This window comes from Phascolarctos cinereus, unplaced genomic scaffold (assembly GCF_003287225.1).
Source record: "Phascolarctos cinereus isolate Bilbo 61053 unplaced genomic scaffold, phaCin_HiC Scaffold_726;HRSCAF=1367, whole genome shotgun sequence".
Classification (NCBI taxonomy): Eukaryota; Metazoa; Chordata; class Mammalia; order Diprotodontia; family Phascolarctidae; genus Phascolarctos; species Phascolarctos cinereus.
Window position 1 is genome coordinate 294,297,928 of NW_027556098.1, and position 19,757 is coordinate 294,317,684.

General features: G+C 34.4%; 1 protein-coding gene across 1 annotated transcript in view; it reads left to right on the plus strand.

The window, feature by feature from the left end:
- Window positions 1–19,757, plus strand: part of DYNC2H1 (dynein cytoplasmic 2 heavy chain 1) — a 370,089-nt gene that overhangs the window by 279,307 nt on the left and 71,025 nt on the right. Inside the window, 2 exon segments of the mRNA XM_020996144.2 lie at window positions 652–768; window positions 16,460–16,669. Coding sequence (XP_020851803.1) covers window positions 652–768; window positions 16,460–16,669 — 327 coding nt within the window.

Here is a 19,757-nt window from a genome sequence, read left to right on the forward strand (position 1 = left end):
TATCATTTAAGAAAGATGATTTTTAAGCAATTGACTAGTACTTTTTATTGTTGCATCTTTTACATGTAAGTAATCTGACTATACGTTGATAGCAGTTTTAAATCAGTATGCCTTAGATATTAGAACTTCAGATGTTAATGTTTCAAATAATACCTGCAAATTTTAGTAATTATGTAAAACTTGTCTAAAACATTTATTATCCTTTTTGTCATCTTCATCTTTTCCTATTTTTTTTTTATTGATTACTGCAGTTCTTTAAGGTTCCATACTTTAGCTTATATAATTATTAGTACATTGATACAGACCCATACCATAATAAAAGGCTGAAAGTTGCTGTGGACAAAAATATTCATTAGACAGTGGCCAATTTTCTGAGAAAAAGACCCTTTTAAAGGCAAGTTAGAACTGAGGTATCAAAATAACCTAGTCCACTTGTCACTCATGCTTTTTTATTTCATGACGATCTGTCCTAGTATGATTTGTACTAACCACCCCAGAAGGAGAGAATAAAAATGGAGAGTAGGGTTAAAATCTAATTATGATGTGTTTAATTTTTTAAAAATTTAATTGCTACAGATACAAACATATATATGTGTATGTATACACACAGAGATATGTATTTATTCTTTGTTATTCTTTTTCTGTATTTAGGTTATTTCACAATTAAGAATCCTGGGTAGATCAGTAACGTCTGGTTGCAAGTTTGATAGAGAAATCTGGTCTAATGAACTTTCTCCTGTACTTAATCTATGGAAGAAACTTAATCAGGTAAGTTTTGTGGTTTTACAATAAAAAAGCTATAAAGTCTCTTTTCCCTACTTTCATCAGTCTTTTTTACCAAAAGACTGAAAATCGTCCATATCTGCAAAATGAACCACCACCTAGCACTGATCATGTCTGTCTCTCTATCTTTATGCCTATCTCTCATTGTCTTTGCCTCTGTTTGTGTTCTCACTCTCACATTACCATCATCCTAGTGCAGACCCTCATTCATCACCATTCATTTAGACTATTGCAATACCATCGTCATTGGTCTCATTTGTTCTAGTCTCCCTTCCCATCAGTACCCTCTGTACAGGGTCAAAGTACCATTTTGATTGTATTGTTCCCCTGCTAGAGAAGTTCAGTGGCTCCTTATTACCTCTAGGATCACATATAAACTCTTTTCTTTGGTGTTTAAAACCTTTCACAGCTTGGCTCAAGCCTACTTTCCAGGCTCACTACATGTTAATCTTTTTTACATACCCTATGTTCCAGCCACTCTAACATACTTGTATTTCCTCATACATGAAGTTCCAACTTGTGCCTCTGTGCTGTTGGATAGACTTTTCTACAAACCTGGAATGCACTTCTTCCTACCTTTGCTTCTTAGATTCCCTAATTTCCTTCAAAACTCAGTTCAGATGCCACATATTACATGAAACCTTTCATTATCCTCCCAGGTGCTGGTTCCTTCCCCAGCAAAATTACTTTGTAATTTTTTTGTAAATAAGTTGTGATTTACTTATTGTTTCCCACAATAGAATGCAAGCTCCTCAAGAGCAAGAATTGTTTTCTCTTTCCTTACCTGAGTATCTCTGAAGATTTTATCTTAGATTCTTAGCTTTGAATTTTTGCATCTCAAATCCTGCTAGGTAGGATAGCTTAAATGTATATGCTTCTTTTTTTTTCTTAATAAGAAGAAATTAAATTAGCTGCCTCGGAATGAAGTATAGTTATTTCTTCCACCTACCTGTCTGATCTCTCCTCTATCTCTTTTGCTGGATCCTCATCCAGATTATACACTCTAACCACAGTTGGCTGTCAGGGTTCTGTCCTGGGTGCTCTTCTTCTCTGCCTCTATACTACTTCACTTGGTGATCTCATCTGCTCCCATAGATTGAATTACCACCTCTGTGGTGATGATTCTCAAATCTACCTGTCCTGTCTCAATCTTTCTGATGAGCATCACTCTCCAGTCACCCACTGACTTTCAGATATCTGGAACTGAATGTCTAGTAAGACATCTTAAACTCAATATGTCCAAAACAGAACTAATTTTCTTTCCCCCATAGATCCTCCTCCCACCCCACTGCCACTTCCCCTGTTACTTACTGTAAAGGCCAGCACCATCTGCCCAGTCCCTCAAGCTTGCAACCTAGGAGTTATCCTGGATTCCTCACTATCTCTTGCTTCCCATATCCAGTCTGTTGCCAAGGCCTGTTGATTTCATCTTTGCAACATCTCTTGACCATGCCCCCATCTCTCCTCTGACATTACCACTACTTCAGTGCATACCCTTATCATCTCAGTCTGTACTGTTTCTATAGCTTGTGGGTAGGTCTGCCTGCCTCAAGTCTCTCCCCATTCCAGTGTTCAGTCATGAAAGTGACTTTCCTAAAGCACAGGTCTGATCATATTATCCCTCTACTCAAAAACTCCAGTGGCTTCCTATCACCTCCAGGAGCAAATACAAAGTGGTCTGTATGGCATTCAAAGTCCTTCATAAACTCCCCTCTCCCCCCACCTTTCCAGTCTTCTTACACCTGACTCCCTGACATGTACTCTGGCCTTCTGGCTGTTCCATGAACAAGACCTTTCATTCCTCAGCTCCTGGCATTTTCTCTGTTTGCCTGCCTAGAATGCTCTTATTTCTCCATTTTGACTACTGACCTCCATGGCTTCCTTTAATTTCCAATTAAAACCACACCTTCTCCAGGAACCTTCCTTAACTCCTTAATTCCATTGCTTTCCCTGTTTTAATTATTTCCTATTTATCCTGTATATAGCTTGATTTGTATATATTTGTTAACATGTCTTCTCCATTAGACTGTAAGCTCTTGAGGGCATATAATAATAAATAAAAAGAAATTATTTTCTTTTTAAGTGTATCCCCAGTGTTTAGCACAGTGCCTAGCACGTAGGAGGTTCTTAATAAATCTTGATTGATCTTCTGTGAACTAGTGGGGTGGATACCCCAGCTTTTTGTAGGCTAATAGATGGCTGATATCATCTTTATTATTTATACTTTAGGAGTTAAAAACAGGCACAGGGTATAGAGGGCTAGCTTTGGAGTTAGGAAGAGCTTAATTCTCTGCCTCAAACAGATACTAGCTTTGTTAATATAGGCAAGTTACAGAACCTCTTGATGTCCCCAGGGAACTCTTTAATATATTTAAGTCACAAAGTCATTGCAGATCCACAATGGTAGAATGAATTTCCACATCAAGAGTTCCCCATATGGACAAGATTACAGTACATTCATACTTTAGCAGATGTAGGAATCTCAATTAAATTTCTAATAAAATTAAGTAATTTACCTAAGATCAGATAACAATTTATTAACAGACTGGTATTGGAAATAATTTTCTTCTTTTGGTCCAATAATCTTTTTTAGTACATTTAATCCAAAGAACAGAGCAAGTTTGCTGAAGATGGGCCTTTAAAAAAGTGAATCCCTTTGGGTCTTGAACAGCAAAGTGTCTCTTCCTATGACCTTGTAGTAACTTATCACTAACTAATTTTTTACAGTAAAGGATTTTCTCCCAAGGCCATCCAATCCAATAATTCAGCAAACATTTATTAAGCAACTACCGTATTCAAGGCACTGAGCTAGAAAATTCTGGAAATAGACAAAACCAAACTAAAAAAAGACAATCCCTATTCTCAAAGAGTTTACCATTCTGTTGGGGTGGGGATGTGACATATAAATTGATAACTATATACATATATATATATATATATATATATATATACACACACACACACACACACATATATATGTACATACACACATATATATTATATATATGTATATATATATATATACATGTGATAAGTTGAGGGCAGGGAAAGATCACTAATAACTGGGGGAAATCAGATAAAGCTTACTTTAGTAGATGGAAATAAACTGAGACAGGAAGAAAAGTTGTTTTAAGAGGCAGAGGTAAAGAATGAAATGCACTCCTTTGGCATTTGCAATCAAAAGAATTTTAATAATTTGGGAAAGAGGAATTTCATTTGAGTGGTTGGGTGTGCAATTTGCAAAGGGTTGAGAAGCATGGATGAGGAAAGGAAGGGGAGGAAATTAGTATAGACTGCTTTTTTCTTAAGGAGTTTATGAAAGGAAGGAAGAATATAGTGAGATACCTGGGTTTTTGTTTGTTGTTATTATATGGTTAGTTGTTTTGTTTTTTTTAAGCACAGAGAAACTTGGGAATATTTATAAGCAACAAGAAATGAGCTAATATATAGGTAGAGATTAAAGGCTAGAGAAAGGGGAAATAATTGAAGAGGCACAGCTCCTGAATAAGACCAGAGAGGATAAGTTTAGCTCATAAGTAGAAGCATGGATCTGTATGAGAAGTACCCCCTCTTTATCAGAAATTGGATCTAAGGAAGAGAAAAAGAAATAATGACAAGGGGCTTTGAAGTGTACAAACAGGGACTAGTTGGTGCTCACAAAGGCCTCCATTTTCATAGTAGAGTATGAAGTGAGGAAGCAGGGATAGGAGTATAAGAAACAAAAAATATTTTATAAACTACTTCAGGCTTTATTTTTCCCATTATTTGGAATCCAAAGGCCTCCCCCAATCTTCCCTCTCTTCTATCAGTCTCCACCTTCTGTTACCTCTTTTTGCCCCTATTTTCCTGTAGGGTAAGAGATAGATTTTTATCCCTAAGTGTGTGTGTTACTCCCCTCTTTGAGTTAATTCTGTTGAGAGTAAAGTTCACAAGTTTCTCTCCTTGTCCCCCATCTTTCCCTCCATTATAAATGTTCTTTTTGCCTTTTTTTTGTGTGAGATTATTTACTCTATTCTACTTCTTCTTTTCCACTTCTCCCAATGCATTCCTTTTCTCGCTCCTTAATTTTATTTTTACATAATCATCTCATCATATTCAACTCCCACCTGTGCTGTGTCTATATGTACCCCTTCTAACTGCCCTAATAATGATAAAGTTCTTAGGAGTTACAAGTATCATCTTCCCATGTAGAAATGTAAGTTAACCTTATTGACTCCCTTTTGATTTCTCTTTCCAGTTTACCTTTTTATGCTTCTCTTAAGTCTTATATTTGAAAGTCAAATTTTCCCTTCAGCTCTAGTCTTTTCTTCAGGAAAGATTAAAAGTCCTCTATTTCATTAAGTATCATGAGGTGAAAATATAGTGAAACTGTCAGACAAATGCTTTGAGAATATTCCTTTAGGGCAGCTATGTGGTGTAGTGGATAGAATACAGGCTCTGGAGTCAGGAGGACCTGAGTTCAAATGCCGTCTCAGACCAGACACTTGGCACTTACTAGCTGTGTGACCCTGGGTAAGTCACTTAACCCCAGTTGCCTCACTAAAAAAAATCCCTTTCGCAACTGTATAGGAAATTTATTTGAAGAAGGGAGAGACTTGAGGCAGAGAGTCTATTAGGAAGCTATTGTGATATTTCAGGTGGTAATAGTCTACATTAAGTTCGGATGTATCAGTATGTAAAGAAAAGGTACTGAATGTGAAAAATATCAATGATATTATCAACCAATTGGAGATGACTATTGAAGTATCATCAAGAGCTGAGGATGATTCCAAGGTTGCTAATCTGAGTGACTTCTTGGAAGAGATGATATTTAAACTGGGTCTTGAAGGATGGTTCAGAATTAGATAGAAGTAAGAGAATGCAAATAGATTTGGCTAACGCTGAATGTGTAGACTGAGGTCAGGTCAAATAAATAGCTTATTTAGGTAGGGTAAGGAAAGTTTGTATGAAGCCTTAAAGCCCATTGTCAACAGTTCTGATGGCATACCAATAGAGAACTACTAAAGAGGCTTGAGGAAATAAGGCGGATGTAATTGAATCACTGTGGTTGCCATTATTTATTGGGGACAGAAAGCACTAGAAAAAACAGCTGGAGTCAGGAGATGTCTTAAATTAGGAGAGACCCAAGTTAGAGTCCTCATCTCTACACTTACCAATTGGGTGAACATACACAAGTTATTTAACATTTTTAAACTCCTATTTCCTCATCTGTAAAATCTGAATAATAATATTACTTAATAGCTGACATTTACATAGACTCTAAGTTTTTCAGAATACCTTGAATACATTATTTAGGATTATCAGATCATTGGTCTAAAGCTGGGACAGACTTTTGAGGCCGTCCAGCCTATCCCTGTCATGTTACAAATGAAGAAGCTAAGGTACACACAATTAGGGAGTACATATCTGAAGTGGGATTTGAACCCAGTTCTTCTGACTCCAGAGAGTGTTCTTTCCGTTCTGTCATGCTACTTGATTTGGTCCTCACAACAGCCTTTTAAGATAACCCTATCTCCACTTTACAGACGAGAAAACTGCTGCTGAAAGGTGTTAAATGACTTGTCTGAAGTAACACAGCTCATAACGGAGGCAGGTTTCAAGCCTAGGTCTTCCTGATTCCATTTGCAGCATTGTAGCCACCACCCCAGCTTATTTCATAGGCTTGAAGTGAGGAGCATATCAGATCACATTTGACAAATGCCTTGGAAGTATAGAAGCACTAGTTACAAATGTCAGTTATTTGTTATAAATGAAATGAATTGAGGAAGGGAGATACAAGGAATAGTCAGCCCTGTGATTATGAGTTACCCAGAGGGGATGGGGGCGGGGAGGGGGAGGAAATATTGTGATCAGGGGATGGGAATGAAGAAACTAAATGACTTAGTGCTCAGGTAAATATACGAAAGACAAAGAGGCACAAAAAAATCCAAAATTATAGATCAGAGGATTTAGAGATGTTGTATATAGTGAAAAGGAAGTTCAGTGAAAGGGAAAATTTAAGTGGGAAGATTTGAAGTTTATTTTTTTGCCACATGCAATTTCAAGTAACAGGAGAACATCCAGTTGGGAAGGCAAAAGGTACAGGACTTAGACTTAGTTCTTTATCTAGAAATGGGAATACTATGATCTTCTGAAGAAAGTAGGTAGAAAAGGGAAAATTTAAAAAAAATTACTTTGACTTAAAAATCAAATCAAGAAACTGTTTCACCATTTAATTTCTGCTGCAATACACTTTATGCCAATTAGCATTATAGAACTTGATGGTCAGGATAATGGACTTTTTTCCTTTGATAAAATAACAGTTGAAAAAAATCCATGGTTCTTAATGTATTCTCTTAAGAAAATAGAAAGATACAATTACTGTGGAATGTTTCATGAAATGACTTGAAAATGTGATATCCCATTGATACTTTAAACAAGTAACTGGAGAAAGCAGCATAACTTTACTAGTATTTATCTTGAAGATGTAATTAAAAAAGAGGTTTAGACTAATTAGGTGAAGGAACATTGGTCTTTAGAGAAATATAGCTTAGTTTAACACATTGGGTCACTCTGGAATCCTAATTAAATTACACATTAAGTGAATTTCTAGTTGAATACTGATAAAATGGTTTTAAAACAAAGAGCCAGTAGATGTGCCGGACTGGAAGTCATTATTTTTAATGACTAATATACCTTTGGTATATATGAGTTCTGTGCAAAATGTGCTTTTTATAAATAATCTACTTGTTAGTGCTTCTCCATTCTGTCATAAAAGTTTTTGTGGTACTATTCTTTCTTCCATAACACATATGTTGGCATTTCAGATTTGGAGTTTGTTTTTACTTAATTTTTAAAATGTAATGCTTTTCATGATTTCATTGACCATGACCATGAGCATTCTTATGAACTTACACACCTAACCAATTGAGCCTATTTAAAAAATAAAAAAATAACCCAAACTCATTTAAGAAATCCTTTCTTGATCTTTACAACAATAACAAAAATTTTTCTGTAGCTTACTGTGAAAGCAGTTTTTTTGAGTGGTGCTTGTGAAAGAGAAAATTTAAACCTCCCACCATTAACTTAACTTGTGACATTTGGTTATTCCCTTGACTTATCAATTGTTTTAGGATTACTTTTAAGTTAATGATTTCCAGACTTTGTGTCACAATCTCTATATTGTAATTTTATAACAACACTCATAGAAACCTTAAACATAGAATAAAATAACCTGACGCACAGAGTTTCTGATCAATAATAACATTTATGTTTCATTTTATGCCAGCAGCGTGGCATAATGGATACAAAGTAGGCGTCAGAGCCAGGACGACCCGAGTGCTGATCCTCCCTCTGACATACTTGGCTGTGGGACCCTGGGAAAGTCACTAAAACTCTCAATAGTCTATGCAGCTCTCTAAGACTATAATTTGTAGAGAAGATGTCAACCTGAATTAGGATAGGGAATTTTCTCGTTCTAGAGTTCCCTGTGGCTTGTTTTATGTAAATTTTTCAAACAATGACATTGTTAATGATGCTACCATGATTCTTTTGTAACCACTAATCAAGATTGACATTTTATCATTACAGCAGAAAACCTATCTCATGAGAATAATATATATAAAATTTATATTATGGTTTTGATAAACTAGTGAACTTTTATTTCCCTGTAGCTAAAACACTGTAAGAACTTTAGGTTTTGATTCTTGTTCTGATATACTATCCATAAACTAGTCAATCAGCTGTTCTTATTTAGATAGAAGAAAACCAAGTCACTATTTGTTTCTTGAAAGTGGAGTTCTTATCCTTTCATATTTAGGAATATCTTAGTCCTTAAAATATATATTTTTTGGTAAACAAATCAAGTAGTTGACAAACCCATCATTTCTCTTATATAATTTGCAGAGCAAATATTTGTTTTAAATTGGGAAACATGTCAAATATTGTTTTACAAATTTATTATCCATAGCTCTATTTGTTTTTACAAATAATCACTTTGTCTTTATGAATCAGAATGTATTTGAAAATCTTATAATGATGTATCTAGAGTATTTAGTTTTTAAAAAACGCATACCAATTTTGTAAGTATTAGGAGAAGGAATTTTTGTTGGATAAAGAGTTTACTTCATATTTATTATTCTTATCACTAAGAAATATGGTAATTTCTTATTTTATCCCAAATGCCCTTTGAAGTATTTGGCATAACAAATCCAGTGTTTTTTGCAGGAATATAGAGGTGCTTTTTGTTCTGTATCCATATCAGCACTAGCTTTTGCAAAGAATCTTCTTTTCATTTAGCTGTTTTAAGCAAGTTTAACAGTTTTCCTTATATAGCAACTTGAAAAACTATATTAGTTCTTTCTCACTTATATTTCTCATTACTAATATTTATATGTAAATTGTAGGCAACTAGATGGCACATAGAGAGAGTACTGTACTGAGTCAGGTGACCTGAGTGAGATGCATACTAGCTGTGTGATTCTGGGCAAGTCACTTAATCCCATTTGCTTCAGTTTCTTCATCTGTAAAACGAGCTGGTATAAGATGTGCCAAGATTAATTTCATCCATATCTGTAGCTTCAGGTAACACCATTATATATCCTAATGAATAAAATTTAGAAATTGTGCAAGCAACTTTCTGCTATGCAAGAGATACTTTGGTTATCTGATTTTTTTTTTTGCTTATTAAAAACATATAATTTTCTTTGGAAATCATGGAATCTTGCTAATATATTCTACATATACATTTCAAGGAATCATTTCAGTTTATTAGCTTCCATAGTGTTTACAGCTACTGTTCATAACACACACACACACACACACACACACACACACATCTTTCCTCTCCATCACATTATCTGTGAATCCCAGTGATCAACATAATGTATCATATTTTCTTGATTTAGACTCTTTGGCTTTTTGTTTCTGTATTTCCTCCACTATTTATCCCTTTTGGCTTCTCTTGTACTAATTTCAGCTGCTGCAATGGATTTTTTCTTTAAATAGGTAAAATATTATCTACTAAAAATTAGAGACAATAGAATATTTACTACAATTAAATTTAAATTAAATTGATGAAAACTACAAATGATTTTAACAGTATTTGAATTATTTCAATTTTTATTTCAATTTTTAAAAAGTTATAGCTTTTTGGCAACCAGTCTATCACATTATGTTAACTAAAATGAATGATGTTGAGAACTATAACAGATAATATAGTACTTTAAACTTCCACACTAATATTATTTAACTTCAAGTTTATACACTTTCTGTATAATGAGCCTAGCCCAATTTATTATGATCATGTCAAATTATATCCACTTTAAAATGTGATGAGGCTGACTCAGATTTTACTTCATTTGTTCATAGTGCAGCACATAATTCTGAGTTGCATTTTCTATCCATTGTCATGAATCTATCATGTTTGTCTCCCTTTTGTTTTCTTTAATTTGAACATTTTCATTGAAAAAAAAACAGGCTTTTAACCAGATAATTTCTCATAAGCTTGGCTATTATTCCATGTCTCTCTTCCTAAACTAGTTTTATTCTTTCCCCCAAGAGTGGCATGTCCCACAGTATGGAAAGCTCTAGTAGTGTGAATATGGATTTGTGTTCTTATCCTTATGATCAGATAGGGTAGAACCACTGCTCAGAGCTGATGGGACGATGGCAGTAGATAATGGAGAGAAGGAATGACTCAGCTCCTATTTTGCTTACTTTCTTGGCTGTGAACCTTTGGGCTAGAAAGTGTTAATCAAAAAAAAAAATGAAACCTTAGATTAGTAAGATGGATTATAAATGGAGTGATAAAAGCTCTCAATGAGTTCATGTCACCAGGCCCATGTGAATTGTAGAGATTTACAAAGGAACTTCCAAATGTGATTATTGACCCACCTTCACTACTTGTTGAAAAATCTTGAAAGTGAGAGATTCTGTAGGCCTAGAAAAGGGCAAATATCTTATTTTTAAAAAAAAAGACAGGGAGAGAAGAGCAGAATCTTCAATTTATGAGCTAGTGAGCTTGACTTCAATTCTGGGTAAATTACAGAGTATATTATTAAAGGGATTCTTGCTGCATAAAGAAAGAAAAGCAGTGATCACTAAGAGCTGGAATTTCTTTATTAAGAAAAAATCTTTTCAGATGAACTTCATTTGCTATTTTGACAGGATTACCATGCTAGTAAATGTGGGGAATGCTGTAGATATAATATTTCTGTTTTTCAATAAAATATAACAAAGTGTCTCATGTTCTTCTGGGTATGATGGAGAAGTGAAGTATAAGCTACTACGATAAAATTAGAAGGATTTGAAACTTAGCAACTGGACCAGATGAATAATAATAATAATAATGATAGAAGGGAATAAGCATTTATGTAGTACCTTCTTTGTGATAGCCACTATACTAAACATTCTACAAATATTATCTCATTTCATACTCACAATAACCCTGGAAGGTTGACACTGTTATTTTATGGATGAGGAAACTGAGGCAAATGGAGGTTAATTGACTTGCCCAGGGTCACACAGCTAGCAAGTGTCTGAGCCCAAATTTGAATTCATATCTTCTTGACTCCCAGTCCAGTACACAATTCACTGCACTGCCTTGCTGCCTAATACTCAATAATAGGTAAATGTTAGTTTGGAGGGAGGTATCTAGTGGAGTACCCCCAATTTTAACACTGTGCCATTCAACATTTTTATCAATGACAGATGAAAACCTAGATGTATACTTATTAAATTTGTAGGTGACATGAAACTGGGAGGAATAGTTAGTGCATAGCATGATATTATCTAAAAACATTTCGTAAGGATAGACTAATGTGCTGAAACCATAAGATGAAATTTGATAGGGATAATAAATATAGATAAGTGTATAGTTCTATAGTTCTGTGTCATGTACATAATAGGCAAGAGGTGGTTAGATAACAGTTCACAAAGAGAGGAATCGAGGTTTTTTTCTGTATTTAAAACCCAAACTTCAAGGATTTCAAAATTCTGAATACTTTGTTATTGTTCATACCACGATTTCAAAGGAAATGTAAAGGTCTACATTAAAGATTTAATTATTTTAAAACTATTTTTGTTCATTTGGTTAGTTTTTCATATTACTGTTATTTTCTACCACGTATTTTATATATTACTTTAAGGTTTTGTTTGTTCCCTTTGAGTCTATAAAGAAAGTAATTACTGCCATCTAAAGAATGGAAGTATTCTTTATTCAGATAACAAATTTTTCTAAATTATTTTTATCTGTCTTGAAGATCCCTATATTGAATATTCTTCTGATAGTAATGTACCACTTTCAGGAGAAATATTGCTAACAAAAGCAAGGAAAAAAAAACAACTTTTCAAACAGTTTTTGCTTTGTCCTTGACTTTACCTTTCTTAAGGAACTTTGCCAAAGGAAAAGCTAATATTTCTTTTCCTGAATCTTAGGACCTGCAATGCAGATTTGCCTCTGCAGAATAAAATAGCAATAGTGGTGATCAAACTGAAGCAACTGAGTATTGACTGAAAGCCCTTAAATGTAACAAAATTAGTTTATGCTGAATTATTATTTTACATAGTACATAATTTTATATCACCTTATTAATTATGCCATTGTCGTTCCATTCTTAATTTAGCAAACAGAGACTGAGGAATAGGAGATAAATGCATTTTGTGACAAACAACCTCAATCAATAGGCACTTGGATCAGCATAAAGAGTAATGATTTCTGGATTTATCCACTGAGCTTGAATATGTTAATCAATTTTCTTGCTTGATCATAAGATGCACTGCAGTGGACTTATTTTTCCCATTAAAAATAAGAGCTTCATAGCCTTTTAAAATAAAATTTTGGTCAGTTTTATCCAGTATAATCAGGCCTAATTTGATTTAAACAGCTATGCTTTATTCACATCTTGGTTAAATAATAAGCACCTTTCAATCAAGTTTCTGTTCCCAGCATTCTATTGAAATTTCACTCTAGATTGGTGTCAGTGAACCACCCAATTTTCTCAAACTCTCACTTTACTGTCTTGTAGTATTTGACACCATTGACTATCCATTTTCCCCTTCTTGTCCTTGTGTAGTAGCCTAGTTTTCCTTCTTTTTTTCTGATATTCTTTCTTATTTTCATTCTTCTGCCTCTTCTCATCCTCTAATGGTGAGTGTACCTTGACTTGATCTTCAGCCCTCTTTCTCTCCAAGCTCTCTTCCTCAGAGCACCTCTGTTCAAACTTTTTTGTTTATGAACTCCATGCAAATGACTTTTAAATCTCTTTTTTAATCTGCCTTGATCTCACTCCTAAGCCCTTCTCTAATAAATCCAACTGTGTACTTATTAATTATTTATATCTAGATAGAAATCTGGATAAAGTCCTAAGAATTTGCCTTTTGCATTATGGAGAAGATTGAGACCACATAAAATGCACACCTCAAATCTCTTCCTCTGTTTTCAGACTCTCTAAATATTTTTCCTCTTAAAAGTTCTAGAGAAAGACATGACTCTTCTCCTCGACAAGACCAGGCTTTCTGTCTTCCATATTGAATCTATACCCTCTGCCCTCCAAAACCTCAGTCTGTCTTTTCTTTCAATTAATTTCTGTTCAATTAAAAATATTAATTAACACTTGTTCTGTAGAGAATATTGTCCCTAGTATTTGGGAGGATGTGAGGTCTAGATAAGCCAAATCATTATCTTTATGGAACTTAGTAATAAAACACCTACATTGATAGCTTATACAAAATAATACATTATAGCATGTGTTATGGGCATCTATAACATACCTATGTGAGGAAATGTGAATAGAATATTGAACAGGTATGAGAGTCTGATGTGGCATTTAAAAGGTGAATAGGAGTTGAGCAGGAAAAAGTTGGAGGGAGAACATTTCATAGAGAACAGTGTGATTAAAGACACAGAGATAGTACAAGGCAGATTTGGAGGAATATAAAGAATAATCCAGTTTAGATGAAGCATAGGGTAAGTGGTGTGGACTAGTTTGAGATAAGAATGGAATGCCAAAGGTTCTACCTGATTTCAGAAGCTTTGAATGTGAGACAAAGAGGTCTGAACTTTATTCAGTAGGCAGTAAAAACCTCATGAAGACTTTTGAGCAAAAAGAGTGATATGATCAGACTAATGTTTCAGGAGGAATAAGTTGGCATTGTTTTGAAAGGCATGATAAAGTCAGGAGTGGAATTGGGGCAACCTTTTGGGATGCTATTCCAATTTTTCCAGATAGGTAGTAGTGAGAGCTTCTAATACAGTTATGGCAATGGAAATATAGAGTGTTGGGAGAGAATCAAGAGGACATGTTAAATAATTAGAAATGAGAGGTAAGGGAGAAGGAAGAGTCCAAGATCCATTAATCAGTCAACATGTATGTACCCTTGTAGGCAGGAGAGATGTAAAGATAAAAATGAAATAATCTCTGGTTAAGCTCCGGCCTTGGAGTCAGGAGGACCTGAGTTCAAATGTGTCCTCAGACACACGACACTTACACTGTGACCTGGGCAAGTCACTTAACCCCGATTGCCTCACCAAAAAGGAAAAAAGAAAACAAAAAACAAAGAAAGAATCTCTTCCCTCAGGGAGCTTACTTACATTCTATAGAGATCACAACAAGAACAAAGAATAGTTTTAGGAGGGTAAGACATGGGGAGGGATATAATTCTAACAGGTTATTATCAGAGAGAGGAATCAATTTTTTGTGTATCTTATTGTTGGGAGACATGAACAATGACTTTTATTTAATCTGTTCTGACTGCTTGTTCAATTAGTTTCTTTTTAATAGTATTTTATTTTTTCCAATTATATATAAGGACAATTTTTAGCATTCATTTTTATAAAATTTTTAGTTATTAATTTTTCTCCCCCCCCTTTAACTCTTCCCTCTTCTTAAAACAGTAAACAATTTGATATAGGTTATATATGTGCAATCATGTAAAACATATTTCTATACTAGTCATAGTTGTGAAAGAAGAAACAGATCAAAAGAAAAAAAACAAAAAATAATGAAAGTGAAGATAGTATGCTTCTATCTTCATTCAAACTCTATCAGTTCTTTCTCTGGATATGGATAACATTTTCCATCATGAGTCCTTTGGAATTGTCTTGGATCATTGTATTGCTGAGAAGAGTGAAGTTATTTCATAGTTGATCATCACATAGTATTGCTGTTACTATGTACATTGTTCTCCTGATTCTGCTCATTTCACTTTATATTACTTCATACAAGTCTTTCCAGGTTTTTCTGAAATCTGCCTGCTCCTCATTTCTTATTAAACAATATCGATTAGTTTCTTGAAGACTGTGCTCCTGGTCTATGATTAGTAATGTTTACTATTCAACATATTAATGAATATTTAGAACCTAATTTGGTGTAGTCATGTCCAAGTCATGTTACTTTCCTTACTTGTAATTCTTTTCTAGTTTTCTCCAATATCCGCATCACACCCATTATTCAAATCCTATTTCCGTCAAAGAACATCCTAGCCTTTGTTACTCTTTTCCCCTATTGAGTTCATGTAGCATGTATATATAACCCATAACATATGGTTTGGACCTAATCGTGGTACACATAGTGTATTTAAAGACTTACAAAATTTGCTTCCAACCTACCTCAAAGTTAATAGATGTCAACTATTTTTTCTTTAAAACTAAATTGTGGAAAGAGAATTGGATTAATAGTTAAGTAATATAGGTTTTAGTTACCTCATGGGACTTGGTGATCGTGAATAAGTCATCTTAATCTCTCTGAGTTTGGTTCTCTGGTTAAAAAGTAAGGTGAGGGAGCTGAAAAATTGTTACTTAGGATTCTTTCGCCTCTAAAATTTTGTGAATCTGTATGTTGTCTTATATTAGCGCTTTTGTTCTTGGTTTACATAACCTTGTAAATTCCGTGAAGGCATTGATTCTTATGTGTTCATCTGTAATTCCCCCCACATCTTCAGTACTGAATTTGTTTTTGTTAATTGATCTACATAGTGATGATTCATAGAGTTCGAAAAATAGCAAAGTGATAGAGTATATTTATAACAGATATCGTGTTTGTTTTTTCAACAGAAAATGACTTTTAGTGCTTGCAGAGTATTTCCCTGGCCATTGTATGCCATCATTAATCATGTCAGCATTTCCCCCACAAATTACAGAGCAGAGCATCATAATTTGTTGGGCACTTGTACAGAAAAAGACAATGTCCTTTTCTCTTGAACTTTAGTGTGATTCTGCTGTGTAATGGGAGCAGTGAACCAAGCTCTGACTCTAGAGTGGGAGAACCTGTGTAGGAATGTGGGCCTTTGAACAGGCCACTTCGTTTGTCAAGGCCTTTGTCTAGTAATCTGTAAAATGAAGGGGTTGAACTTCAGGAATTTTTAAGGTCCACTCAAACTCTAAATTGAATCCCACGATCTTATTATCCTGTGAAGTGGCTAACTTTCCAACAATATACAGGTGGTAAACTAAAAGGAGGGCAAAGCAAAACTACATTAGATGCTACTAACTCTGACAGAGGGAATTTCTCCTCAGTAAAGACAGAAACTTATTCTGTGGGAAAAATAGAGCATTAGGAGAACTAAGGGGATTAAAAAAAAATCTATTGTACTTTTGATCGATTAGTGTTTTTTCCAACTTGTAAGCCAATGAATTGTTATTTTAAAGAATCACATTCTTAGCTATGTATTAATGACATGACGTGTGTTCTTCTTGTAGAATTCAAACCTGATTCACCAGAAAGTATCTCCGCCTAATGAACGACAAGGATCTCCCATATTATCATTCATTGTTCTTGAACAGTTCAATGCCATTCGCTTAGTACAAAGCGTCCATCAGTCACTTGCAGCTCTTAGCAAAGTGATCAGAGGCACAACACTGTTGAGTTCTGAAGTACAAAAATTGGCAAGTGCCTTGTTAAACCAAAAGGTAAGCTCCTTGTAATTATGGAATAGAGATGCCACAGTGTCTGACCTTCTCTGATTTATCTACCATCTTATTAAATGTATAAAAGGAAATGTCGTGGTTCATAACAATTCTCTTTCCAAATGATTAAGCTATGTAATAAAAATAAAGAGGGCAGGGAACATGCATTTATTAAACACCTATTAAACAATGCCAGGCATTGTACTAAATGTGTTTATAAATAGTATCTAATAACAATAGTAATAGCTAACATTGATGTAGTTCTTTGAGGTTTGTATGTTGTGTAATGTTATCTAACTTGATCCCCATGGAAACTGTGAGCCAGATACTACTATTATCCTCATTTTACAGATGAGGAAACTGACAATGAAAGAAGTTAGTGACTTACCTGTTGAGGTTATTCAGCTAGTTAGTGTTTGGGGCAGGATTTGAATTTGTCTTCCTGATTCTAAGTCTGGCACTCTTTCCACTACACCACCTGGTGAGGCAGCGTATTAGAGTAGGTAGGATTGCATCACTAACTGATGTTAGTCTGGCTCTTATGGTGTGATCACAACACCATGTGTGTTGACATGAGAAAGAGCAACAGTGAGATTAGACCATATTGTGGCAGCCAAGGGCAGGTAGGTTGCCTTTCCATGATGTCTTTATTTATGATCCTGTATTGCATGTGTCCCTGGAGAAAGTATGCATTAGATTTTATTTTGAGCAACTGTAATATCTACAAACAGTATACACCACAAGACTTGCATAGTGATTGATGACTATGGCAAGGTCAAAAATGTCTGGGTCCTTGCTAACACTTTGTTAACATTTCATTGGATCACAATGAGTTAAGGGAAGTTTTATACTCAGAAGACAAATATACCATATCTTTTAATCACAATCTATAAGATATCATTTCCTCCCTCAATCTTGGGAAAATACTTATTATACATTTTGCCCCTTTGGGGAAAGGCTCAATTCAGAATAAAGATTTTTAACCACAGGTCTGTGAACATGCTTTTAAAAACAATTTTATAATTCTGTTTCAATATATTTGGTTTCCTTTGCAGTCCTATGTATTTTATTTTATAAATTTAAAAATATTTATTCTGAAAAAGGTGCATAGACTTCAGTAGATTGCCAGAAGGATCCATTATACAAAGAAGGTAAAGAACTCCTGCTTTAGAGGATCTTTTCATGCTACTTATGTTTTATTTTGATCAGTTTTTATTTTTCTGTATCTTCCACAATATCTGTAATAGCAATGGTTATCAAAATGCTACAGAAACATACTCTGCATTTTAAAGTCTTCAGTTGTTTCTAAGCACGAGAAAACATGTTGTCAGTCATGAAATCCCGCTAGCACAATGAATTCTCTAGTGAGAGAGTGTTATGTATCACTATCTTAAATAGATTTGGCCAAAAAAAAAGCTTCAACCTTAGGGGAGAGCCAAAGAGCTATGAAAGATAGATGCAGCCATAGCATATAAAGAAGGCTAATGTATTTTTTATAAAAATCATTATCATTATCTCAATGTCAGTTAAACTGACACTGAAAATAAAGAGTTCTGAGACTGTTTTGCTACAAGAGAAAACTTTATATTTAAAATTAATCAGAAAAAATATATTTCCTAGAAGTCTTAGCTTTCCTTTTATTTTGTGAAATCTAACAAAGGAGCCAACAATAAAACTCATGGTGTCAGATGTTGATACACAAGTGCACAATGTATACATGAAGTTTATGTTCAAGGTAAACTACAAAGTTTAACTCAAGGAAGCAAACATGACTTTTTAAGGATTACTAAATCTTGTATAAATCAGACTAATGACTAGAATATGGGTCTGAAAGGGTATATCTAGCTAACATTTATATAATGCTTACTATGTGTGAGACACTGTGCTAAGCACTTTATGATTATTATTTCATTTAATCCTTAACAACAACCCTGGTATATAGGTATTATTATTGTCCCCATTTTACACACAAAGAAACTGAGGTGAACAAAGGTGAAGTGACTTTCCTAGGGTCACACAGCTAGTAAGTCAACATCTTACTAAGAAACTAGCTTTTTTTTTTTTAAGGTTTTTTAGTTTAGTTTTTTTTTTTTACTAGTGTCTGAGGCTAGCCTTGAACTCAGGTCTTCCTGATTCCAAACCCCAAGCTCTATCTACTTTACCACCAAAAGGATGAAAGTAGAATATTATCATAGATAAAGAAGATGTATTCATGTGAGGAAATTGATGAACCAGTGGAGGGTTAACCATGGTGGGCAGAAACAGTATGGATGCTGATCCTAGCATTGATATGATCAGATTTAACTGTAGACAAGAGGTTTCAAACACACAGCCTGTGGGCCACATTGAAGCCCACCACATTCCTAGTGTGTGACCCAAACCAGATTAAAATATAATTTAAATAACAAAATAAATAAAAATACAATAGAAAATAAATAATGTTAATATGTGATTTTGAAGTCATTATGGGACCCACTTTTGGATAGTTTAGTGGCCTTTATTTCTATTTAAGTTTGACATCAGTGCCATAGACCACCTGAATGGAAAGATGAAAAAGGTGAAGATTCTAGGAAATATCACAAATGTGATATAATTAATAATAATGAGAAACTTGAATTATTTGGAAAATTGTTTGGAGCTCTTTGTCTGATAAAACCAGAGGAGCTAATAATTTCTTGGCCTACCTTAATGATAATTTCCAATACAATAAACATTATTCCAATAAATAAGGAAGTTTAGAGCACCAGCAGAGAGTGATAAGAGTTTTAGCTTTATTAAGTTAAAGGATATGTTGACTGCCCTAGGTAGATGTGACTATAATAAAAGATTGCAGAGAGAAAGCAGAGCTGCTCACCATTTGCTTTTTTTTCTGCCAAAGATAAAACAAAGACAAATTCTAGTAGTAAATTTACTAGGTACCTACTATTTGCCAGGCACTGTCCTAAGTACTGTTTAAGTCCCTGTCCTCAACGAGCATACAATCTAAAGGGGGAAAACAACACCAAAAAGGAGGCAAGAAAGCAGGGGTGGAGGGGAGGGACAACAAAGAGTACCCAGCATGGAAGCATCTTGCTCCATGGAATTGAAACCA